General features: G+C 46.6%; 1 protein-coding gene across 1 annotated transcript in view; it reads left to right on the forward strand.

Moving 5' to 3' along the window:
* LOC132864407 (tripartite motif-containing protein 16-like) overlaps positions 1-26,700 on the forward strand; it is a 34,983-nt gene extending 8,283 nt beyond the window's left edge. The window contains exons 2-6 of the mRNA XM_060897826.1: positions 9,727-9,822; positions 17,377-17,610; positions 17,799-17,981; positions 19,322-19,409; positions 26,150-26,700. Of these exons, the coding sequence (XP_060753809.1) occupies positions 9,727-9,822; positions 17,377-17,610; positions 17,799-17,981; positions 19,322-19,409; positions 26,150-26,682 (1,134 nt within the window). The 3' untranslated portion in view covers positions 26,683-26,700. The remainder of the gene's footprint in view (positions 1-9,726; positions 9,823-17,376; positions 17,611-17,798; positions 17,982-19,321; positions 19,410-26,149) is intronic.
* The last annotated feature ends 623 nt before the right edge of the window (positions 26,701-27,323 follow it).

Consider the following 27,323-nt stretch of genomic DNA (forward strand, 5'->3'; position numbering starts at 1 on the left):
GCAGCAGCGCCAGCGCTTCCGCGCGCTGCGGATGGAGGAAGTCGGCAGCCCGTTCGCGTTTGGCCAGCAGCTCCGGGACGCCTGCTGGTGGTGGCTGAGGGCCGAAGATCGCGACGCCGAGGGAATCATCGACCAGGTGGCGCTGGAACAGTTCATCGCCCGCCTGCCCACCGGAACCGCGGAGTGGGTCCAGTGCCACCGCCCGGCGTCGCTGGATCAGGCCGTAGGACTGGCGGAGGATCATCTGGCGGCTGTCCCGGCGGCAGGACAACAGATGGTATCATCATCTCTCTCCTCTTCTCTCTCTCTCTCTCTCTCTCTCTCTCTCTCCCCCCTCCTCCCGTGTCCCGTCCTCGCCCCATTCCCCCACCACGGAGGCAGGGGCCGGCTCCACCCCAGCCGGCCCGCCGCACCCGTGGTGCCCTCCTGTTTCTCCCTTCTGTGTCTGTCTCTCTCTCTCTCTCCCCCCCCCCCCTCAGGTGAGTGACCCTCAAACCACAGCTGCAGAGGGGAGGCCCGGGCCGGTTTGCTGGCGCTGCAGGGAACTGGGCCACCTGCAGCAACAGTGTGCCGCGATGGAGGTGGGGGCGGTGGTGCGGATCCCCGACGCGCCAGAGGCTGCCCTCGATCAGGCCGGAGCTTATCGCATACCGGTAAGTGTACAAGGGGCGACATATCAGGCGTTGGTGGATTCGGGTTGCAATCAGACCTCGATCCGCCAAAGCCTGGTGCAAGACGAGGCATTGGGGGGAGCACAAGGGGTGAAGGCGTTGTGTGTGCACGGGGATATTCACTACTACCCGTTGGTGTCGGTCCACATACATTTCAGAGGGGACAAATCCATAGTGAAGGCGGCGGTTAATCCTCGCCTTACCCACTCTTTGATCTTGGGGACTGATTGGCCGGGATTTCGGGGGTTGATGGCACGCCAAGTAAAGAGTGGGTCCTGCCGGTTATCAGGGGAGGGTCCCGGTGTTGCTTTGGCTGGAGCTGCGGTCTCAGAGCCGTCTATGTTCTCTGCGACAGAGTAAGGAGCCCCCGGCCCCTCCTCTTTCTAATGGGGAATCCCTCCCGGATTTCCCACTGGAACAATCGCGAGACGAAACTCTGTGACACGCGTTTGACCAAGTGAGAGTAATCGATGGTCAAACGCTCCAGCCGAACGCCACCCCGCCCTTCCCCTATTTTTCCATTTTAAAGGATAGGTTATACCGAGTGACGCAGGACACTCAGACGAAGGAGCGTGTCACCCAGTTGTTAATTCCAAAGAGCTGCCGGGAATTGGTATTCCAGGCGGCTCACTTTAATCCCATGGCGGGACACCTTGGGCAGGATAAAACACTCGCCCGGATAATGGCCCGATTCTATTGGCCAGGGATTCGCGGCGACGTCCGTAAGTGGTGTACGGCGTGCCGCGAATGCCAGTTGGTAAATCCAGCGGCCATTCCAAAAGCGCCCTTGCCCCCCCTACCATTAATCGAGACCCCGTTTGAAAGAATTGGGATGGATCTCGTCGGGCCATTAGATCGGTCAACACGAGGGTACCGCTTTATATTGGTTCTGGTGGACTATGCAACGCGATACCTGGAAGCAGTGCCTCTTTGCAATATCTCCGCATGTAGTATTGCAGAGGCCCTCTTCCACGTCATCTCCCGGGTCGGAATCCCGAAAGAGATTCTGACTGACCAAGGCACCTCGTTTATGTCACGAACACTGGCCGAACTGTATGGGCTACTGGGTATTAAGCCGATCTGCACCAGCGTGTATCACCCACAGACGGACGGTTTAGTTGAACGGTTCAATCGCACCCTCAAGAATATTATCAAAAAATTCGTAAGTGAGGACGCACGTAACTGGGATAAGTGGCTCGAACCCTTGTTGTTTGCCGTGCGAGAGGTCCCCCAAGCCTCCACGGGGTTCTCCCCGTTTGAATTATTGTATGGGCTTAAGCCACGCGGCATCTTAGATGTACTGTGGGAAAATTGGGAGGAGGGACCTTCACAGAGCAAAAATGAAATTCAATACGTTATGGATCTGCGCGCAAAACTCCACACGCTCACCCACCTAACTCAGGAGAATTTGCGGCAGGCCCAGGAACGGCAAACCCGCCTGTACAACAAGGGCACGCGCCTTAGAGAGTTCACTCCGGGAGATAAGGTACTCATCCTGTTGCCCACGTCGAGCTCCAAATTAATCGCCAAGTGGCAAGGGCCCTTTGAGGTCACATGGCGAGTCGGGGACGTCGACTATGAGGTTAGGCGAACGGACAGGGAGGGGGCGCTACAGATCTACCACCTCAATCTGCTGAAGCTCTGGAACGAGGAGGTCCCCGTGGCGTTGGTGTCGGTAGTTCCGGAAAAGGCGGAGCTGGGGCCGGAGGTCCAAAAAGGGTCATTGGCATCTTGCACCTCTCCGGTCCCCTGTGGAGACCACCTCTCCCCGACCCAACTCACGGAGGTCGCCCAGTTGCAGGCCGAGTTTTCAGATGTGTTCTCGCCCCTGCCCGGTCGCACCAACCTCATAGAACACCACATAGAGACGCCCCCGGGGGTGGTAGTGCGTAGCTGTCCTTATAGATTACCCGAACACAAAAAAAAGGTGGTTCGGGAAGAACTTGAGGCCATGCTCGAAATGGGCATCGTCGAGGAGTCCCACAGTGACTGGAGCAGCCCGGTGGTCTTGGTTCCCAAGGCCGACGGCTCGGTCCGGTTCTGTGTGGACTATAGAAAAGTCAACGCGGTGTCTAAATTTGACGCGTACCCAATGCCTCGTATTGATGAGCTGCTCGATCGACTAGGCACGGCTCGCTTTTACTCAACACTGGATTTGACGAAGGGATATTGGCAGATCCCCTTGACTCCATTATCCCGGGAAAAAACGGCTTTTTCCACACCGTTCGGCTTACACCAGTTCGTCACACTTCCGTTTGGGCTGTTTGGGGCACCCGCTACGTTTCAGCGGCTGATGGACCGGGTCCTCCGGCCCCACGCCACCTATGCGGCCGCTTACTTAGACGACATCATTTATAGTAATGACTGGCAGCGGCACCTGCAACACCTGAGGGCCGTCCTTAGGTCGCTGAGGCGGGCGGGGCTCACTGCCAATCCGAAGAAGTGTGCGATTGGGCGGGTGGAAGTACGGTATCTGGGCTTCCACTTGGGTAATGGGCAGGTGCGTCCCCAAATTAATAAGACAGCAGCGATTGCGGCCTGCCCGAGGCCCAAGACCAAAAAGGGGGTGAGACAGTTCCTGGGCTGGCTATTATCATAGGTTTATACCTAATTATTCGGATGTCACCAGCCCGCTGACTGGCCTCACTAAAAAGGGGGCGCCAGATCCGGTCCAGTGGACGGAGCAGTGCCAGCGGGCTTTCTCTGAGGTAAAGGCTGCACTGTGTGGGGGGCCACTTTTGCACTCCCCTGACTTCTCTCTCCCTTTTTTGTTACAGACGGATGCGTCGGACAGAGGGCTGGGGGCCGTTTTGTCCCAGCAGGTGGGGGGAGAGGATCGCCCAGTATTATACATCAGCCGAAAGCTGTCAGTGCGTGAGGGGCGCTACAGCACCATCGAGAAGGAGTGCCTGGCGATCAAGTGGGCGGTCCTCGCCCTCCTTTACTACCTGCTGGGGCGCTCTTTCACCCTCTGTTCGGACCACGTGCCCCTCCAGTGGCTCCACCGCATGAAGGATGCCAACGCGCGGATCACCCGTTGGTATCTAGTGCTCCAACCTTTCAACTTCAAGGTGGTCCACAGGCCAGGGGCGCAGATGGTCGTGGCGGAGTTCCTCTCCCGTCAAGGGGGGGGGGGGGGGGGGGGGAGTCGGCTGCGGGCCGGACGGGCGCCCGGCCTGAGTCGGGCGGTGGGGGTATGTGGCAGCGGGGGCGTGGTCAAGCGCCGGTCTGTGACAGGAGGGCGGAGTTGGGGAAGGTAAGTGGCAGAATCGCTTCACCTAAGTGTGATTAACCTATGTTTTGTGTGTGTTCTCCCCAGTAAACCGCGCCCTACTTAAGGAGGGAGAGGGAGAGCGGCGGGGAGTCAGGGAGAGGAGACGACAGTCTGCGTGTGCGCGAGTCAGTCTCCGAGTGTTCACTTTAATTGTTAGGCTGAAAAGTTTGGCAATAAACCATTTTGCATCCTGATCTCTGTCCTGCTGTCTTCTGTGCTCCACCCAAACGTTGAACCCGCTACATACACTCTTTTTAAAAATTACTTGAAAAAGTATAAGTACACAAAAAAGCTACTCAAGTACAGTAACGTGAGTAATGTAATTCGTTACTTTCCACCTCTGCTAATAAGGTGTCTAAAGAAAAGGCTTTCTTGACTGCGTTCACTTCCCTCTTCAGTTTTTCTCTTTGTCTGTAGAATTTTAAGCACCTTAAAAGAACATGATCTACATCCTCTCTCACTCCACAAAGTTCACATTTTCCAGATGGATGTTTGTTTGCAACGTATAAGCTGTTATTTAATCCATTATGGCCTATTCTCAATCTTGTAAACCAAACCTCCTCCTGTCTGTTTGGGTAACTTGGTTTGCTACTTGAGATCTTTTTGGTATATTATATAAGTGTCTACCTTTCTTCTCCTTATCCCATTCAGCTTGCCATATGTTAACTCTGTTTAATGAGTACCTTAATGTGCATATCACGGGTAAATTCAGGAGCAAGATCAATGTAATTCTCCTATTTTATATTAAACTTTGGTCAAATATCTGTAACATTCTGCATTTTTATTTTTTTTTTTTACCTTGCACAATACCAGAAAAATTCAATTGAAATCAAGCCGTTTGAGGTGAATTGGTCCACCTTTGAAAAAAAATTGGCATTTGAATTTCCCGGGAAACATTGATTTTTCATGACGTCATCTGCGGGACGCCTCCCTCTGAATCCTACATCAGTGCTGGTTTGTTTCTGAGAAAACGACCTGGTGGTTTTCTGCAAATTTCTTCATTATCGCGTAACTATTAAAATGGTTCATAGATGTATCGTAGGAGGGTGTAGCAACACCAATCTTGATGGAATTAGTACTCATCATTTTCCAAACGACAGGACAGTGAGAGAGAAATGGGAGCGCTTGGTCTACACAGGCTGTGCACTGAAACTGGGCAAGCTCTCGCAGCCTGCCAGCACTTCTGCAGGTGACGTCACAATTCTGGCTCCAGACTCCTTTGGGATTTTTCCAGATGTGTTTGGTTATTTATTTATTTTTTTCTGCTGTAGACAGATGGCCTTGTGCAAAATTACCCTTCTGGATGAGTGTGTAGAGGGACATACTTTCATATAAAAAAAAAACCTAAATTGGTCCAGAATATGCACTTTAACTTCTGATCTACTGAGTGGAATACTTAACTGGACCTCCTCTTCTTTGGTTGCCTCTTTTGCCAGCTTGTCTACTTCCTCATTGCCACCAACTCCTTTATGGGCTGGAACCCATACAAACTGGATTGATATTCTCTGTTGACTGATTGCAAATAAGATATTAATTTCATTCAATAAGTCCTGTCGGCATGACGATTCTCCACTTTGAACGGATGTGAGAGATGACACAGAATCAGAACAAATAACTGCTTTAGGGGACCTAGTTTCTTCTATCCACTGTAATGCAATAATAATGGCTGTCATTTCAGCTGCAAATATAGACAGATGATCTGATGTTCTCTTTTTAATAGAGATTTTGTAATCAGGGATATAAACTGCAATACCTGTTTTACCCTCTGAATCTTTAGATGCATCTGTATAAACCTGTGTTGTATTATAGTACCTACTTCCTAAATATTGCTCTATGTTCTGATGCACTCCTCCAGATTTAGCTATCTCTTTGGTTTCCATGATCACCATAGGGGAGCAAAACAACCAAGGTGGAGTTGTTACCAGGGGCACAGTCTTACTACAAATGATATCATCTATTCCCAATTGATTTGCTAATTTGTTACCATCCCATCCAAAGCTACAAATCTGGGATCTGCCATACTCCCAACACTCACTGAGAACTTTTTTTAGTAGGGTGTGATGCCTCATGTCCATTTAAATTAATCCAGTAAGCCATACACAACTTAAGATGTCTGAGGCTTAAGGGCATTTCTCCTGATTCTACTTGCAACGCTGGTATGGAAGAAGTTCTAAATGCACCACAACATGTCCTGAGACTTTTAGCCTGCATTCTATTGAGTTCATTAAGCAATGTCTTAGATGCTGAAAGATACACAATACAGCCATAATCTGAAACTGATCTTATCAGTGCAATATAAATTATTTTAAGGGACATCCCTGAGGCTCCCCAGTTGTACCCTGATAAACATTTCAAAACATTAATGCCCTTTTTGCATTTCTCAGTTATTTTCTGAATATGTTCCTTCAATGTTAACTTGACATCAAACCAAACTCCCAAGTACCTAACAATATTAACTTGCTCTAAGGACTGGTTATACAACTTAAGCTCTAGTGTGGGACTTACTCTTTTCTTTGAAAAACAAATAAATTGAGTCTTTTCTACAGACAAATGAAAACCCCACTCACATGCCCATTTTTCTACCTTGTTGATAGCTAATTGCATTTTAGTTCTAATATCAATATTTCGTCCTTTTATCCACAAAGCTCCATCATCAGCATATAATGTTCTATTGATTCTAATGTCATCTATTTTATTAAAAACATCATTAATGATAATGTTGAACAGTACTGGACTGCATACACTACCTTGAGATGTTCCATTTTCTATTGAATCGATGTTAGAGAAGTTAACCCCAACTCTTACTTCTATTGTTCTGTCCTTTAGGAAGTCTCTAATCCAGTTAAACATCTTGCCACCAATACCCATCCTATTCAGCTTAATTAACAACCCCTCCTTCCATAGCATATCATGCGCTTTCTCTCTATCAAAGAATGTTGCTAAAACTGATCCGTTATTGACTTGTGCTTTCCTTATTTCATTTTCTAAACATACAATAGGGTCCATTGTAGAACGTCCACTACGGAAGCTGCTCTGGTGTGGGGAGACAAGACCTCTTTTTTTCAGTTTCATACACTAGCCTTCTAGTGATCATTCTTTCCATAATCTTACATAAATTAGATGTTAATGCTATTGGCCTATAACTTTTAACTTCAGTTTTATCCTTCCCTGGTTTTCCAATCGGAACCACTACAGAATGTTTCCAACACAAAGGCAATCTACCTTGCTCCCAAATCTTATTAAAAAGACTTAAAATTACATATTTAGCCACGTCATTGACGTCATTAATCATTTTATAACATATACCATCTTTCCCTGGTGAAGTGTTCCTAACCTCATCTAACGCTCTCCTAAGCTCAAATAATGTAAAATCCTTATCAAGTACACTCTCACTTATTACCTGCTTTTCCAGTCATCCTCTATTCTCATCTATTACTTTAACTCTCCAAGACAATTCATCATCAGTTAAGTTCTGTGAACTATGAACCTTAAACTTTTCGCAAGCATCTCTGCTTTCTCTTGATTAGTTACTGCCTCCACATCATTGTTTTTAATCACAGGTAAGGAAAACTCCCTTCTAATGCCTCCCATCTTTTTAATCACACTCCAAATATCATCCACTTTGACTTCTGCCCTATTTTAGAACAGAAATCATGCCAATATTTCCTTTTAGCTTCTCTTATAATTCTTTTAACCTTTTGAATGTGATTTTTTTTTTTTTGTATTCAATTTAATTGGTATAGGAATGGTTTGATTGAACAATTTTGAAAGCTTTATTTCTAGCTTTAATTGCTTCCTTACAATCATCTGACCACCAAGGTACCATTCTCTTTTTCCTCATCCCAGAAGATTTGCTAAGAACCTCTTCTGCTGACTCATAATATATTTGTAATGATTGAGTTTAACTCAGGGCGGCACGGTGGTGTAGTGGTTAGCGCTGTCGCCTCACAGCAAGAAGGTCCGGGTTCGAGCCCCGTGGCCGGCGAGGGCCTTTCTGTGCGGAGTTTGCATGTTCTCCCCGTGTCTGCGTGGGTTTCCTCCAGGTGCTCCGGTTTTCCCCACAGTCCAAAGACATGCAGGTTAGGTTAACTGGTGACTCTAAATTGACCGTAGGTGTGAATGTGAGTGTGAATGGTTGTCTGTGTCTATGTGTCAGCCCTGTGATGACCTGGCGACTTGTCCAGGGTGTACCCCACCTTTCACCCGTAGTCAGCTGGGATAGGATCCAGCTTGCCTGCGACCCTGTAGAACAGGATAAAGCGGCTAGAGATAATGAGATGAGATGAGACATACCATCTAGCATCTCTCTCAAGATTCTTTTACCAGGGTTATAAAAGTTGATCATTTTAATCTTAGTTTTACCGACCCAAATCTCAACCAGAACTGCTTCAACCTCTTTATCTATATTTAAAGCTCTGTAATTAATCCACTGCTGAATAAATGTGGCCACTCCACCTCCTGCAGTATCCCTGTCTTTACGCACTGCTAGGTATCCATATATTATTAAATCAAGTGATGATTTTAACCAGGTTTCCTGTATACAGATAATGTTTGGTTTAACAACTTGTTCCTCAATAAAGTGTTTTAGTTCCTGACCATTAGCAATTAAGCTCCTGGCATTCCACTGTAGAATAGATAAAGTCATTATTAACTGCCACATGGTGCTTGACGATCAGATACCCCTAATACCATATTGTGAATGGAATCAACTGACAATTCATGAATATCTAGATAATTTTCCACTGCTTTTTAAATTATTTTAATTCTATCAATTCTACTTGCTACTTGGGCTGAGCAATTAATCACTTCCACCATAAAAGCAATGAATTTTTTCTTCTCCACAATTAAAGTCTCTTCAGTTACTTTACAGCATTTCAGAGTCATTTGAGTTTGACTCGGGGGTAAAACTACAGGAGTCATACTTCCTTTAACCCTTGATTTTGCTTGGTTTTCTTTGTCAACCTTTTTAATAGCTTCGGCATAAGTAACGCTCTCTTTCACCTTCACACTTTTCACTTGAATTGCTCTTTTATACATCTCGCACCCTTTATAGGCCGCACTGTGTTCACCTCCACAGTTACAGCACTTGATTTTTGTTCCTTCCTCACATTTACCATATTCATGTTCGCCTCCACATCTAGCACACCTAGGTTTTGACTTGCACACAGAAGAAATGTGTCCATATTGCTGACATTTAAAGCATCTAATTGGTGGTAATTCCATTTACCTGACTTATCTTCACCTTCACTTTTATAGTACTCTCACTGTCATTCTCTTCTGAAAACTCCTCCAAATCATTAGTTTCACGCTCATCTAAAACTCCTTTCAATCCATGATCGCACCCCAGTCCACCAAACGCCAGTTGCAATGAATCTGGCGGCTCTTTCGCATTCCCGGAAGCACTCATCGCGTTTTTTTCTCAGATCAGTCTGTCTGTGAATCCCATTGAAAGTCACAGCTGCCTTTTGAACAGTTTCACTACAGAGAATATTGCTGAACTCCCTTGATGTTTCTGTCACACAAATAACATTGAAATAACAATCAGTTGACATTTTCACAGAAAACTAAACTTATAATATCATAAGTGGTGCAAACATATGAAGATAGAAGTCACTTCATTTTGGGTGTCTTTTAATTTTAGTTAGTTCTAGAGGCATTATTTCTAGTTTTCATTGAAATGTTTTTATTGACTTTTTTTAGTTAGTTTGTTTTTTTCTTTTTGGCTATAATTGTGTAGAAGATGATGAAATGTATTTAAAATGTTTTTTTATTTGTTCTCAGAATGAGCTAAAGGAGGAGCAGATGAAATCCCAGCAGAGGATCCAGGAGAAGCAGAAGGAGGTGCAGGAGCTGAAACAGACTGTGGACACTATTAAGGTGAGGAGTGAAGAGTCGCTGTGTTTCAATTAACCTGCTTAAAGGAGATACGCAGAACCATGGCCTCATTTTTTGTTCATAAATGCCTTGAGACCCCAAGAATGGCACAGGAATAGTTTTAAGCGTTAACAATAAATCTAATATCGTAATATTTATGATTTAAAATTATTCATATAGGTCGCGGCCTGAGTGAATGACCTTGATGTCTGTAACGTCACAGCAGGAAGGCTATCGGTCCCATCGCCATTTCCGCTATACTGAAACACAGCGGTAACTGCAACTTCCAGCTTCCGTTTTGAGCTAATTTATCGCCATGCCATGTAGATGTGTTGCTGGCCGGTGCAGCAACATGACAGAAGGTGGATTTATGTTGCATTCATGCCCCAAAAATGTTCAAACTGCAAAGATTTGGATGCATTTTGCGAGAAGTTCACAGGCACATTGGGCGCCTACGAAGTGGTCTCTCCTCTGCTCTGCACATTTTACTGAAGACTCGTACAAAACCTCTGATCTGTTGAGGAGTGTTGGCTATAAGCCAGTTTTGAAAGAGGGTGCAGTATCAACAATTAAATAAAACTATGAGAAAAGGAAAAATAAAAAAATAAAAATAAAAATTTTTAAAAAAAAGGAAAGTAAGTTCAGTGGCACCAGCTCTCCCACAGTTTGAGCCGAGGGTTGTTGGGAAAGCCCAGGATGGAACGGGACGTGACATATTATCGCTCAGGCAGCAACCTCTCTGCGGTTGTTTCTAAAACCGGCGATGTCCCGTCCCGGGTTTTAGTAATTGCCTGACCCGATCAGTAATGCTGGAGTACTCAGTATGGAGAAAATGGAGAATAAGTGGAGCAGCTGTCTGATTTCTAAACTGGATATTGTTGCCACCTCGCCCTTACATGGAAGAAGTGAATGAACGGAGAACTGAATGAACAACTGAACGTCAGATTGTTTCAAAACAATCGGCCACAAGATCGGCCTTCAAGAAGCGAGAACGCAGACGGGTAAGCTCCGACTCTCATTTGGATACAAAACGACAAAAACGAGGGTTATGTATATAACCGCAGTTCTATGAGTTTCGGATGACTGCCAGAGGCGGTGCTTTCAGCACATGGATATCCATCACACGAACGTGCAGGTCGAGTAATAGTAACAACAAAGTCATGTGTGACCTGGGTGACGTCACCCCGTGACCCCGGCACAAAAGACCGGTGAACCCAGGAAGTGACCTCTTGGCAAATCTTCTCGTGTACACTCCGAGTGACTGCCAAGCTCTGGCGGTCATCCGAAACTCATAGAACCGCGGTTATATACATAACCCTCGTTCTGTTTCATTTCTCCTGACCGCCAGAGGCGGTGCTTTCAGCACATGGATGACTAATACCAACCAGGTCATGAGGAGTGCCTACCCGTACTCAGTGCTGCTGCGACGGGCCTGGAATGACGGCCGTCACCACAGGATTATGTGGGACGACATTAAGATGGTAAAACCTGGTGAAGGTGCAGCTGGAAGCCCAGGAGGCTGCGCTGCATATGTCTGAAAGGGGCACGCCCTTCAGTGAGGCTGCCACGCCCCGTGCAGAGTGCGCCCTGACAGCCGGAGGAATCGGGGAGCCACCGTGCCTGTAGGCATGTAATATGGCCTCGACTATCCACTTGGTTAGCCTCTGCTTAGAGAGCGCCAGACCCCTCCTTGGCCCTGTGTGGCACAGAAACAGGGTGTCACTCCTACGGAAGCCCTCCGTACGGGACACGTACACCCTGAGGGCGCGAACTGGGCACAAAAGTTCCAACCTCTCACCATGGCCCGCCTCGAACGCCGCAACGCTGAGGGGCTGGTTGACGAAGGTAGCAGAGAGGGTCTTCGGGAAGAAAGAGGGGTTAGGCCACAGAGTGACCCCACTGTCGCCGGAGTGCCACTGCAGGCACTCCCCACTGACTGACAGCGCGTGTAATTCCCCGACGCGCCTCGTCGATGTAATGGCCAGAAGAAAAGCAGTCTTCAGGGAGAGCCATGAAATGTCTGCCGTGAGCAGGGGCTCAAACGGTGCGTCGCAGAGAGCCTGCAGCACCAAGTGAAGATCCCATGTGGGTACCCGGCTCCGTCGGGGGGATCTCAACCGGAGAGCACCCTTCAAGAAACGTGCCACCAAGGGGTGGGACCCCACGGTCCTTCCCCCAACTCTGGCATGCTGAGCAGAGATGGCAGCTGCATAGACCTTGATGGTGGAATGAGTAAGACCCTTATCAAACAGAGACTAGAGGAACAGTAGAATGGTCAGCAGGGGGCAGCATGTAGGCTCCTCCCCCCAAGTCAAGCACCAGTTGGAGAAAAGCCTCCATCTGTTGGCGTAGAGGGCATTGGTGGAGGGTGCCTGAGAGCTTGCAATGGTGTTGACCACTGCCGGCTCACAAAGACCTAGCAGGGGGTCCGGCCCTTCAGCGGCCACACCCAGAGCTGCAGACGGGCTGGATCCGGGTGCCAGATCTGCCCTCCCAGCTGTGATAGCAGGTCCGTCCTCACTGGCAGGCACCAGGGGTTGCCGTTCAGAAGTTGTAGCAACATGGGAAACCACACTCGGCCCGGCCACCAAGGGGCGACAAGCAGCAGCCCGTGGTGGTCCATCGCAACCCTGTGTAAGGTTGGCATGATCAGCGGCAGAGGGGGGAAGGCATACAGCAGTTGCCTCGGCCAAGCATGCACCAGCGCATCCTGGCCCAGAGAGCTGGGGCCGTGGAGGCTGAACCACAGAGGGCAGTGTGTCGACTCCTGGCAGGCAAAGAGGTCCACCTCTGCCCTGCCAAAACGTTCCCAGATGGCGAGAACCACCGCTGGGTTGAGTCTCCATTCCCCGGGATCGGGGTCCTGGCGGGACAGCAGATCCGCTGCCCTGTTGGCAGTGCCTGGCAAGTACATGGCACGCAGGCTCAAGAGATGTTGATGGGCCCACTGCAGAAATTGGCCGGCCACTTCCAAGCACTGGAGGGACTTGGTGCCTCCCTGGTGGTTGATGTAGTACATTACCGTAGCGTTGTCCGTCCGCACCAGAATGTGTCTGCCAGCCAGGCCTGGGAGGAAGTGCTGTAGGCTGAGGAACACAGCCCGTAGCTCCAGCACGTTGATGTGCTGCTGTCGCTGCCCTGGACTCTAGCAGCCTCTGACGGTCCGGCATTGCCAGACTGCACCCCAACCTCCCAGGGAAGCATCTGTGGTGATGACCTCCCTCCGGGAGGGGATAGCCGCCAGCGGAACACCCCGCAGAAGGTAAGCCCTCCTCCTCCATGGATGGAGGAGCCTGAAAAAAGTATCCGTCACCTTCACGAGCCTGCGCCCATGCAGCACCGGGTGGAGGTGGAGACCGTTGAGCCACCTCTGAAGCAGGCGTAAGTCCAGGAGTCCCAGCGGGACCAGAGAGGAGGCTGCCGTAAGCATGCCCAGCAGGTGCTGAAAGGTCTTCAGGGCGAGTGACCTGCCCTGTCCGAAGCGGCCAAGCAGCAGGCGGATGTTGTGGATCCTGGTCTGGGAGGGGGTTGCCATCAACGACCTCGAATCCAGGTGCATGCCCAAGAAAGTCATCTCCTGGCTGGGCACCAGCGAGCTCTTCTTGTAATTCACCCTGAGCCCCAGCTCTGCGACATGTGAGAGCACAGTCGCGATGTCGGTGCGGGCCTGAGCTGCTGACCGTGAACAGACGAGCCAGTCGTCCAGGTAAGGCAGGACACGCAAACCCCTTGCCTGAAGTGGTGCCAATGCCGCTGCCATACACCTGGTGAACATACGGGGTGCCAGCGATATCCCAAAGGGCAGAACATTGAACTCGAAAGCCTGGCCCTCGAAGGCAAACCGCAGGAACTGCCTGTGGTGTGGCGCAATGGGAACACGGAAGTAGGCGTCTTTCAGGTCGACGGTGGCAAACCAGTCGCCCGCCTGGATGTGGTGTAAGACATCCACTGTACGCAGCATGCGGAATCTCATGGTCTTCAAGTGGGAGCTGAGGGACCTCAGGTCGAGGATCGGGTGGATACCGCCGTCCTTCTTCAGAACCAGAAAATACCTGGAGTAGAACCCACCTTGCCGTCTCTGCCTGTCGACGGGAGAGATTGCTCCTTTCTCCAGGAGGGTGGCGATTTCCTGCCGGAGGACGAGGGACTTCCCCGGATGGCTCATGGTGGTGTGTTTGACCCCATGAAAATGCGGCGGTTGGCGGCAGAACTGGATGCGGTAACCCTCGGTGAGGGTCACCAGCACCCAGGGGTCTGGGGTCAACGCTCTCTAGCTTTGGAGCTGTTCGCTGGAAAAGCGGCCGACCGCCGGCTCGCTGATATCAGCGCCGCCCACAGCGCCCCCGTCGGTCACCATGGGGGCGACGAGGAGTGGACTGGGTGTAGGGGGCGGCGCCGCGGGTCCGGGAGGTGGTGGGGCGACGAAAGTCATCAACCCGTCTGGTCTCCTGGCGGGTGCGTGGCCGAGATAGAGTCGGTGTGGGCCCCCTGAAGGACTGGGCAGCGTTGCTGTGGTGGTGGACCTGGCGGAGGCCAGCGAACTGCTGTCGCGCCTGGACGACCTGGGCACTCCGGTCCAGGGCTTGCTGAGCGGCCTCGCCAAACAGCTCCCCGGGGACAACAGGGAGAGAGCGCAGCACACGCCGGTCGGGCTCGGCCAGAGGGGACTGCGCCAGCCATATCTGCCGGTGGGCGAGGATGAGATACGACATCAGCCGGCCCAGTTCCCGCGACGAGTAGGCAAAGGCCTAGAGAGCCGCGTCGCACAGCTCCCGTGATGCCGCGCTCGTCCCCTCCAGCGTCTGGGCGAGGGCCAGCAGCAGATGGGACATGGAATTGTCAATACGACCCATTCGTGCCGCCGTGTCGTATCCCCGCACGATGAGGTCGTCGGTCGCACGGCATTGAGTGCGGGGGCATCGGGCGTCAGGCCGCAGAGCCTCGTTGGTCGAAAGGACGAGGGCAGCCACGGAGGGCTCAATGTTGGGCATCTGCTGGAGGCTGTAGGTAGGGGCGTCCTGCATTGCTGCCAGGGCCCTGCAGTCACTAGGGAGGTGGGAAAGGCGTCTAGGGTCCACCCAACACCTCTGTAACTCCTCGATGTATGGGGCCGAGAGCGGAACAGACAACAAGGAAGGCTGTGTGGAGCCTCTGAAGAAAGCGCTCTGATGCTGGGCCACCGGGGGCATGTCCAACCCCAGACGGGCCAATGCAGCCCTCAGCGTTGGCTGGATGGATGAGCGTCCGCCTTCCGACGCTGCCACGGTGCCATGGCTGGTGGCCTGGGAACCGGCCGGAGAGGTGGAGTCGTGACCGTCAGACCCACCACAGTCAAAGCTCTCCGACGCCCGGATCGACAGCTCATCCAGGCCGCGTGCATCAACGGCCGGTGACAGAAGCGGTGGTGATGGTGAACGGTCGGGCTGCGAGGCAGATGGGGTGGCTGCGGGAACACTGCTGCCCTGTGGCGGAGACTGGAGATTCGCCAGCAGGGCCTTCATCTCCTCCAGCTCGGTGGACATCACCTCCACCTTCCGAGCCAAATCGCCCGAGCGCTTCTTTTTCGCCTTGGAAGCGGAGACGCGTGGGGGAGCCCCACAGCGCTTGCTGGGCCCCGCTGCTGCAGCCGGCACCATGTCCTGTCCCCCCGAGGCCCGGGGGAAGTCAGACGGAGGATCCATCCGAGCCAGCCTGGTGGTCCGCGCAGCCATGCTCAGGCACATGCAGTCTGCGCAGGCCATGTCTGTCAGCCCCTGCTGCAGGTAATCAATACCCAGGCACAAGGGGCACTCGCGGTGGCAGTCCTCCAGCTCGAGGGGGGCCCGGCGGTTGGCGCAGCAAGAGAATAGGTCCATGACACCTGGCTGGCAGAAGGGGACTTAAAAAATAGGGCGAGAACACCCCAAGTAAGTATCCCAAAATAAACAATCAGGCGGCAACGAAAAACGACCAGGCGAACACACCCATGGTCGGGAATATTAACAAAGATGGGCGCCGTGCGCCACAGAACTGATAAACAGCGGCGAGAAACACCGCTTTAATTTAAATGAATGAAAACCGTTTACCTGAACGAAAACAAGCCGGCCTCCAGCGGCGAGGACACCGCCTCGGAGGGCTAATCAGCTAACTCCACCGAGCGAGAGCACTCAGCTTAACGGAGTAACAAATCAATACGAATATAACGACAAGAGAAAAGAATTGGTGGACTTAACGCAGTTTCTTGGAGGATGCATAAGCACAGCCCCAACCCTATGGGTAACGAAACTAACACGGCGCTTTGTCCAAATTCCAATCCAACTCGCAACCTGCAAACGCGAGAAGATGCAAGAGGTCACTTCCTGGGTTCACCGGTCTTTTGTGCCGGGGTCACGGGGTGACGTCACCCAGGTCACACGTGACTTTGTTGTTACTATTACTCGACCTGCACGTTCGTGTGATGGATATCCATGTGCTGAAAGCACCGCCTCTGGCGGTCAGGAGAAACGAAATAGAAGAACACGTTTACCTGCATTTAGATTAATACATGTAACTTGTATTGTGAATTTAAGTTACCGGTTTAAGACTTATTTAATTTGCTTCAGAATGTGATTTTCAGTTCATCTGATTATTTAATGAGCCTTTTACGTTTTATCAGTGAAAATAGATGCATGTGGGCGGCACGGTGGTGTAGTGGTTAGCGCTGTCGCCTCACAGCAAGAAGGTCTGGGTTCGAGCCCCATGGCCGGCGAGGGCCTTTCTGTGCGGAGTTTGCATGTTCTCCCCGTGTCCGCGTGTGTTTCCTCCGGGTGCTCCGGTTTCCCCCACAGTCCAAAGACATGCAGGTTAGGTTAACTGGTGACTCTAAATTGACCGTAGGTGTGAATGTGAGTGTGAATGGTTGTCTGTGTCTATGTGTCAGCCCTGTGATGACCTGGCGACTTGTCCAGGGTGTACCCCACCTTTTGCCCATAGTCAGCTGGGATAGGCTCCAGCTTGCCTGCGACCCTGTAGAACAGGATAAAGTGGCTAGAGATAATGAGATGAGAATGAATAGATGCATGTACATGTATGTTGCATAAGTTATAACACCTATCCTGTTTTAATGAGAGTCAACCCACAATCAACGAAGTCAAATCAGTCTTAGTTGAGCAAGTCGGTAACGGTATTTCTTACTTTCACCATAAATTTTTATTGATATGACTTTGGTCTATAGCTGTCAAAGGCCTCGGCCTTAAAACCGGTTCCCGCAGTGACATCACGCGCTCAGGGCTGGCTGGCTCAGCGGGGCAGCTCCAATGCCAAATTTGCGGTCGAGTTTAACTCTCAAAAAATATTTTTTGATTCCTATTTATGCAACATACAAGAGTCAAGGATGGAGATACTATCCACTTAGAAATATATTTAAAAATAAAGGTTCTGCATATCTCCTTAAAATAATGAACTAAAAAAACAAGGAATCAAAACCCGGGGTTTAACAAAAACAACTCAAATATCTCTTGAGAGAGAGTTTATTTTTACAGAGTATCCGATTAGATCTCCATTTTGTGTGTGTGTGTGTGTGTGTGTGTGTACTAACAGAAGCGTTCACAGGCAGCAGTAGATGACAGTGAGAGGATCTTTACTGAGATGATCAGCTCCATGGAGAAAAAGTGCTCGGAGGTGACGGAGCTGATCAGAGCTCAGGAGAAAGCTGAACTGAGTCAAGCTGAGCGACTCCTGAAGCAACTGGAGCAGGAGATTGCTGATCTTCAGAGGAGTCTCACTGAGCTGGAGCAGCTTTCACACACACACGATCACATCCACTTCCTCCAGGTAACACTCGCTGTCTGATCTACAGAGGGCGCTGTTCCTCACAAAGTTTCCTCCTAAAAGCTCATTACAGCAACAATAAATGTTCCTGTCTGAGATCCCAAGTGTGTCTTTGGTCTGATTCAGTCTGAGATTCATTCGTTCCTCTCCTACACTTTTCTCCTTCTCTATTCTGTGTTTCCTCTCTGTAGAGTTTCCCGTCTCTCTGTGTTTCTCCTGGATGTGACGACTCACCCAGCTTCACTGTCAATCAACATCTCTCGCTTGCTGGAGTGAGGAAATCTCTCTCAGATCTGAAAAAACAAGTCGAGGAAATCTGTGAGGAGGAATTCAATGTAATCCATCCACAAGGTAAACAAACAAACATTTGTTCTGTATCACAGTAAAGAGAGCCATAAAATTAATGTAATGGAAATAAAATGTAAGCAGGAACAAAACTGCATCAAATCACAAAGCATTAGTATTAAGGCCAATTTATGCTGACAACCCAGTCCTCTCAGATGGCGTCGCAGATGGCGTCTGCGAAGCCCCCCCCCCCCCCCTTCACAGACGCTCTGCGCGCACCTCCCAAAAATTGTGACCACCACAAACAGCCTCGCAGACAAGAGGGCTCTGATTGGTCCACTCTACATCCACTGTACACGCACTTCCGCTTCCCTACTTTCCCGGTTTGTTTTGTTTTCATGACCGCCATTTTTAAAAACACGAGCGAAGATGGAGCAGCACGAAGAGCGGTTGATCGAGGAAGTGAGGAAGTATGTACATCTATATGACTCCAGTTCTAGTCATTATCAGTAACTGGAGGATAAACACTCCACTAACCACACCCACCAACTACTCCTAGCGACTTCGCGCCCCCTTGCATTGTGGTGGTGAATAACATTGCGCACGCCTATTACTCCCTGCTCAACGATAAATTACAACTGTCTGCAAAAAGCTATTGGCGAAAGCCTTGTCGCAAGAGCATGCAGAGGCCCTTAGCCTCAGAAATTCATCTCATCTCATTATCTCTAGCCGCTTTGTCCTGTTCTACAGGGTCGCAGGCAAGCTGGAGCCTATCCCAGCTGACTACGGGTGAAAGGCGGGGTACACCCTGGACAAGTCGCCAGGTCATCACAGGCCTGACACATAGACACAGACAACCATTCACACTCGCATTCACACCTACGGTCAATTTAGAGTCACCAGTTAACCTAACCTGCATGTCTTTGGACTGTGGGGGAAACCGGAGCACCCAGAGGAAACCCACGCGGACACGGGGAGAACATGCAAACTCCGCACAGAAAGGCCCTCACCGGCCACGGGGCTCGAACCCGGACCTTCTTGCTGTGAGGCGACAGCGCTAACCACTACACCACTGTGCTGCCCGCCTCAGAAATTACATGTGCAAATTACAAATAAATTTCCCAGATAAACAGGACCTTAATCACAAATCCACAAACTAATCTTACTGAACTTTACACATAACAAATATGATGAACATTAGATCAGAACCGAGGCCTTAATTGCTCCATAAAATCCATCAGAAAGTAAAAACACACACATTGTCAGAGCTTCAGCTGGGAAAAGTTTTTTGCTTCTCATGATTCTTGCATTCAAATGCTGCACAGTGTGATGACATTTTGGCCGATCTCTAAATCGTGTCTGACTGAGAGCAGTGAGGAATCTAATTTTTCATTTTCATGCTTTAAACTGTTTTCGTGTCATTTTTCAGTCTCCATTTTGTCTCTGTGTCTCTACAGCTGCAGCAGTTCACATGATTTTACCCTCAGAACCAAAGAGCAGAGAAGATTTCCTGCAGTGTAGGTGTAACACACACACACACACACTCTTCAACTCAGAGGAGGACCACCCACATGATGGTCTTTCTTTTGACCTACAACACACAGAATGTGTATCAATAATAGTTTATTTATATCACACACAGAAATCTAATACATACGAAGGATAAAATTCTGCCTAGAAATAACTAGTAATCTAATCTCACGAGGCAGAAAAAAATAATGGATTACTGTTATAAAGAAGAAAGCTAGTCGCACAGAGGCACAATGATAAAATACAATATTTCAACAAATACAATACAACAATAAAAAGAGGGAAAGAATGAAATGACAGTGTGAGGAAAAGAGAAAGGAATGCTGATCTGAAGCGATAATCGTACTTTTGATAGAACGCTTGAAATTGCTGAAGCTAAGACTCTGGAAAGATTCATCAATACTGTTCCAGAGAGCAGCAGCTTTGAAGTGAATATTAAACTTGTCATCGTTAGTTCTGGCTGAAGGAACACAAAATGAAGATCTCGAAGCCAGTCAAGTTTTATACTTGTGCCTTGATGCTAAAAGTGTCAAAAAGTTATCAAAGGCAGGCACCAAATAAACTAGAATGAAATTTAAACATAAAAATACTGTTTAAGTAATCTATAAAATCAGAGAATTTTATCATCTCCAGCTTTTTAAAAAATAGGAGGTGTGTGTTCATTAAAAGAAGCTAAATTAATAATTCTGACAGCTTTTTTCTGGAGTCCAGTTATCGGTCGAAGGGTAGCCTCATAAGTATTACCCCAAACTGTAACACCGTATATTAAAGAATAAATAAGAGAGTAGTACAGCTGAGTTAGAATACTTTGAGAAACATAGTGATGAAGCTCAGCAATAATTCCAAAGCCTCTGGAGATTTTCTTGCTCTACTGGTGGATGTGTTTCCTCCTGATGAGGTGAGAGTCTAAAACTACTCCAAGATACCTGATGTGGTTCTTCTGTTTAATCGGCTTATAATTAATTTTCAGGAAATGGTTCTGCTCAATTTCTTTTGGGGTGGATTAAAAAAAGAACAAAATTTTTGTCGACATTCAGAGAGAATTTATTTGCACAAAGCCACGCGATGATATCAGAATTTACTTTATTAATCTCCGGAGGGAAATTCAAATTTGCAACCAAGCTCCCGAATATTGACTAATTCAGAATTTACCCTGGCTTCTAGAGAATCTAAAGATGAATCTGCCAGGAATAAATTTGAGTCACCTGCAAAAAGATGAAAATCAAATATATTGGAGCAGTTCATAAAATCATTTATGTATAAGAGAAATAGAAGGGGGCCACGAAGCGAATCCTGTGGTACTCCACATGAAATTGGTAAAGAGCTGGATGAAATATTACCGACTGAAACAAACTGATGTCTATTTGATAGATATGAGGCAAACCAATTATGGACAATGCCACGGATGCCATAAGAATATCATTTTTCTAACAAAATATCATGATCTATGGCATCAACAGCTTTACTCGGACAAAGAATGATACCACAGGAAAATTTGCCATCTTCAATTGCTCTTTGGATTTTATCAGTGATTTAGTAAAAGTGCATGTTCTGTAGATCTGTTGTCATGGAAACCAAACTTCTCTCGATATGTATTCAGCCTATTTTACATGAGTTTTTCTAATATTTTTGATAAAAATTGACAAAAGAGAAAAGGGTCTATGATTAGAAGTTAACAGTTGAGCTTCTGCTTTAAACACGGGTCTGACACGAGCAAGTTTAAAAGAATCAGGAACAGTACCAGAAGTAAAGGAGAAGTGATGTAGGATCTCCACAGGCTTTGAGATTGAGTTTAATATCTTGAACAGGGCTACAGAAATACTAAAGGGGCCACAAGCCTCTCTAGACTTGAGCCAGAGAAAAATGTCTTGAATTTCTTGTGTCCATGTAGGACTAAGAAGAAAGCTGTCGCTTGTCAGAGAAGCAAGAAAATCTGAAAATATTTTGTTGACCTTTGGTGTTGTTTGGCTGATACTTTTACCAATGTCTGCAAAATAAACATTGAACTCATTTGCTAGATCCTTTTACCTATAGGAGTCAAATGGTTTAGCTTATTTCTCTACACTTTGTACTTGGCATACAGGTACTGATTTCTCGTCTTGATCGATTTTTCTATACAATTTGATTTTATAATTCATTGTTTTAAGACTGAAGGGAAATCCAAGGTTCAGATTTGAGTTTGATTTCCTTCCTTGACATGGTTTTTCAGAGGAACATGAGCGGTAATAATTTCATCAGAGTTTTCAAGAAAGCTGGAGAATGTCATGAATATCAGGCTCACCATCGGACTGGCTAGAGCAGTCAATTTGTTGAAAACGATAAATAAATGCATCTTCATTGAACCATATGAAATCTATCCATTAACTGCTTATCCTGGGCAGGGTCACAGGCAAGCTGGAGTCTATCCCAGCTAACTATGGGCGAGAGGTGGGGTACACCCTGGACAAATCACCAGGTCATCGCAGGGCTGACACATAGAGACAAACAACCATTCACACTCACATTCTCACCTACAGTCAATTTAGAACCAACAATTAGCCTAACCTGCAGGTCTTTGGACTGTGAAGGAAACTCACACAGACACAGGGAGAACATGCAAACTCCACACAGAAAGGCCCCCATTGGCCACTGGGCTTGAACCCAAAACCTTCTTGCTGTGAGGTGACAGTGCTAACCACTACACCACTGTGCCACCTGGCATAGGAACTCTCTTCTCTAAACTTGCTTATTCAATGGGGAGGGTGAATTGAGTCAATAGACACAAAGTTGGGAAAATGGTTAGTTAGGTCATTATAAAATATTCCCATTATATGTAGCATATTCAAGTCATCCGACCATCCATTATCCTTAACCGCTTATCCTGTGCAGGGTCAGCTGGGATAGGCTCCAGCTTGCCTGTGACCCTGCACAGGATATTTAAGTGAATTTAAAAATATATTGTCAATAAACATGGCTGAAACGAATAGGAAGATAAAGTATTGATTAAATCACCTGTAGGTATCCGAGTGTCTGAATTCATCAGATTTAAGTTTAGGTTGCTCACAAAAATACAAAGCTTTCAATCCTCATGGATTTTATCAATTATTCTGGAAAGATTATCCAGAAATGGCTGAAAAGAACTGTTTCTGTGTCTCTATCTCACACCACAAACTATGTTCTTACTGCCTTCATTATGGAGCTCAACACAGACTGATTCGTCTTGATCAGAAGAAGTTTTAAGGTCATCTCTTAGATTATAACTTCAGCAATTTATGAAGAGTCCAATTTAGTGTGTTGGGAAATGTAATTAAAGTCAGGTAAGTAAAAGTTGACAAAACTATCTTTGAGTTGAATGCCAGGTTTCTGAAAGGCAATGGATCTTCAATAGATGATCTAAAATACTGAGTATGTGTTGAAATTCATCAAATTTAGCTGAGAGGCTCCTGATAATATAGTGAAGGAAAGAGAACAACTTGTCAGATAAACAAGAAGATAGTCATCTATATCCCCCGCACTATATACCAAGTTTCAATATATTATTTGTCATGTTTTTCAAGTTCTGCTGCAGGAAACCAACCCTACCTCTTTACACTGACCTCAGCAGCCATTGGCATAAACCCACTGGACCTTTGGTCCAGGTGAGCTAAAAATTAAAATTTCACGTCTTAGTATCAAAAGGCACATCTACATTACTTCATCAACACATATACCAACTTTCAAGACCAAACCACTCATAGTTTTCAAGTTCTGCTCTGAAAACCAAACCTCGTCTCCAGAGTAAGTCTGAAATTGTTTCCATGGAAACATGAAAAATTAAAATTTCTCAAATTTCTTAGTATGAAAAGGCACATCTACATCACCTTGTTAACATGTATACCAAGTTTCAGATCCGTATCATGAATAGTTTTGGATATATGCTCCGGAAACGAACATTGCTCAAAGTCAAAATCTATTGCTATGTAAAAATTTGAAAAATACTTTTTTCCAAAAATCGAAAATAGCAAAAGGCACCAGTTCACATGTTGGTTGATTATGTATACAAAGGTTCATGAAGATATCTTCAGTAGATTTAAAGATATGGCCCAGAAACGAAAACATGACCAGACGGACGGATGGATGGACAGAACCTGTTTCTATATCCTTCTCCAACCTTCGTTTGGGTGGGGAATAATTACGAAGTTCTTGAGAAGAATGAAATTCGTGTGGGGAATAGTACCTAGAATTAATATGACGAGTATTCACGTCAGGATTGAAATCATTTAGGTTTGGTGATTAATTCTAATCATCATAATTAATCTCATAATAATTCTAAGCAGGAAGAACGTCAGCTTGATTCACGCACAATTATACTGACAAAGTTAAGGTCAAAACAGAAAAAGACGCCACGATACAACACTAAAGATTGAAGTATTTTGTGTGTACAGAATGCTGAGGGAAAAGGGAGGAAAAGAAAAAAATGGCTGAATGTGAAAGCTGTTTGGAGTGGTTCCATCAGGAATGTGAAGTGACCCCAGGGCCTGTTTTTCACGATGGGGGGCAGCAACTGCAGAATCTAAAGGGGATGAGGTGCAGTGGGTGAAGACGGACCACCAAAAGCAAGATTTTGTTCATTAACTTGGTTATTAATGCATAAACATTTGATTTTTTTTTCTTTCTTTCGCCTTAACTGTCGTGACATGCGTGGATTAAATGTACATTATCCTCGATGCGTCAAGTTGGAGCTTAATCTTATTTTTGTGTAATAAAAAAGGGCTTCATATTTAACAACAAATGCACTGGACTTGGAAAACTGATCTACATTCCTCGCCACAGTTTATTAACATATCAGCACCATCTTTTAAACTTGAATGGTCTTCAGAAGTCACAAATCTAAGCTTGAAGGTTGATTTTATAGACATGGTATCTACATTTTAAGCTGGGATTTTATAAAGCTCATGAGCGGACATCGTTACTGCTGAGAATTATGGCGATGACACGTTCAATCTCAGAATTCCAGACATGATAAACAAAAGTACAACACTTATTCAGAAGGTCATTAAAGGAACCGCCTCGATCCAAACACAGTGAGGAGAAATCCTGTTCCTCAATAAAAATCAATAAAGGTTCTCTGAAATGTTACTACGGCTACAGAAGGACTCTGAGTCCAACACACACACGTTATCCTCTTCATGTTTATCTAAACCTTTTCCTGTGCAGACACAATTATACTGAGCATAAATTCATACAGAGACTGTGTGTGAGAGAGAGAGAGAAAATAAGAGTACTGAATAACAAAGGTATATAAAAAACTAATGTTTATAAGTTATTTTAAAATGGAAAACTGTGTAAATAATAATGTAAAGTGTCAGAACACTGTTGTGATGTAGGAATTAAAACATGCTGTACATTTCTCTGAACAGTAGGTGTCGCTAGTGAACTCTGTTGAATGAGACTCCGAGTCATGAATCTTTTCGTGAATCACAACCATTGAGCTCTATATAAAACCTGGAGGGCTCCGAACCCATTCCCCTCTGTAGAGACGAGTGAAGCCATCTGGACGCCATCTTACCACTCACATTTGGTTTGTGTGTTAAACCGTCGTCTCATCTCATCTCGTTATCTCTAGCCGCTTTATCCTGTTCTACAGGGTCGCAGGCAAGCTGGAGCCTATCCCAGCTGACTACGGGCGAAAGGCGGGGTACACCCTGGACAAGTCGCCAGGTCATCACAGGGCTGACACATAGACACAGACAACCATTCACACTCACATTCACACCTACGCTCAATTTAGAGTCACCAGTTAACCTAACCTGCATGTCTTTGGACTGCGGGGGAAACCGGAGCACCCGGAGAAAACCCACACGGACACGGGGAGAACATGCAAACTCCGCACAGAAAGGCCCTCGCCAACCACGGGGCTCGAACCCGGACCTTCTTGCTGTGAGGAGACAGCGCTAACCACTACACCACCGTGCCGCCATGAGAGATAATAATAATAAATAACACAAAAGGCTGTACAATACTTCCTTTCTATTTAGGACAGCTGTTGAAACAGGATTATTTTCTCATGTTATTTGCCATTTTCACTTCATTCTCACAGTCATGTCTTAACAGTATTTATTCATCACACAATTCAGTCATTTTAGACAAACGATTCAATTTCGATGCTTTTCCTTTTTAAGACGACACAGTGTTTAGCAAATGGGGTAACTTTTAACGTGGTAAACTAATGTAATAAGAAATACAGCGTCTGACAGTATGGATGCCGGATGCACCATCTGGCCAAATGCTTCAGTGAGATGATGACTGGACTGAACCCACACTCCACAAGCAGTTAACAAAACTCATCTTGCATAGGCGTGAATTATTTTATTTTCCAATGCATACATCATTCATAATTCTGATTAAAGTTGCATTTGTTTACCACATTAAAAGTTACCCCATTTGCTGAACAGTGCGTGGGCTTAAAAAGAAAAAGCTTCATTCTCACATGTTTTAACAGTATTTATTGGTCACAGTTTTGCTAATTGAATCTTTTGTGTCTAAAATGTGACCAATAAATACTATTAAAACAGAGGGGAATGGGTTCGGAGCCCTCCAGATTTTATATCGAGCTGAGGGCTCTTTCGTCATCGGTAACGTGGTTTCGTTTGCCATGCCCCCTCTACTCCATTCGCGCTTCGGAGCCTCACGACAGACAGGTGTCTCACACACACTTCTTATAAATCCTGTGATTAACATCTAACCTGTGGATATTTTATTGTTTTAGATTTCTGTTATCTGACTCTGGATCCAAACACAGTAAATCCTAAACTCATTCTGTCTGAGAAGAACAGAGCGGTGACACGCAGTGGGACAAAACAGAGATACTCTGATCATCCAGAGAGATTTGACTTCAGGTCTCAGGTGTTGTGTAAGGAGAGTGTGTGTGGACGCTGTTACTGGGAGGTGGAGCGGAGGGGTGGTGTGGACATATCAGTCTCATATAAAGAGATCAGCAGGAAAGGAGGGGGTAATGAGTGTGGGTTTGGATTCAACAGTCAGTCCTGGAGTCTGCAGTGTTTTCCTTCCTCTGTCCGTTTCCGACACAAGAACATTAAGACTGATCTCCGAGGTCCATCATCCTCCAGACTAGGAGTGTATGTGGATCACAGTGCAGGAACTCTGTCCTTCTACAGCGTCTCTGACCCGATGAGGCTCCTCCACAGAGTCCACACCACATTCACTCAGCCTCTATACGCTGGGGTCTGGATGTGGGGTTCTGACTCATCTGTGAGGTTTTGTAATCCGATGAAAAAATGAAATGTTGGTAAAAGTTGAAATGTTGAGTAAAATTATAACTGAGGTGTCAGATTGAATTTCTCCCTGAAATACAAAGACACTTTTGTGTGCAGAAACTGTGGCACTAATGAATTATTTTCAGAGTGCATCTGTTTTATAGATTAATAAGAAAATAAGTTACATAAATGTCTTAATGCAGAATATAAGATGTTTTTAGAAAAAAATTCAGACTATTTTAAATGTCTGCACTATTATGAGATTTATTACACTGATATGAAAGTTTAGAATGTCTCAAATTCTTTTTTTTCTTTGGCAAAATCTTTCTTCAGAAATAAAACTTCCTCAAACTACTGCGTCTTTCTGTCCTGCTGCTGGTGGAAACACACCCTACTGTGTGTAAGAATACTTTTAACAATTTTGTGTCTTGAACCATTTTCTGTTCAAAAAATAATTACACTCACTGTATTCAGACCCCTTCAAAAATATTTAAAATATGGAATAAATACAGAGTTATTTTGCAGGTTTTGGAATCTATCCATATAAAGATTATTTACAAATCATTTTCAGTTTTAATTTCAATTTCCACATACAATATCACCTTTTTCTGATTTGGGGCTGTTTTTCCTCTCAGATGCCTGATTTAATGTCAGTGATGTGTCTCT

Source organism: Neoarius graeffei, chromosome 17 (assembly GCF_027579695.1).
Source record: "Neoarius graeffei isolate fNeoGra1 chromosome 17, fNeoGra1.pri, whole genome shotgun sequence".
Taxonomy (NCBI): domain Eukaryota; kingdom Metazoa; phylum Chordata; class Actinopteri; order Siluriformes; family Ariidae; genus Neoarius; species Neoarius graeffei.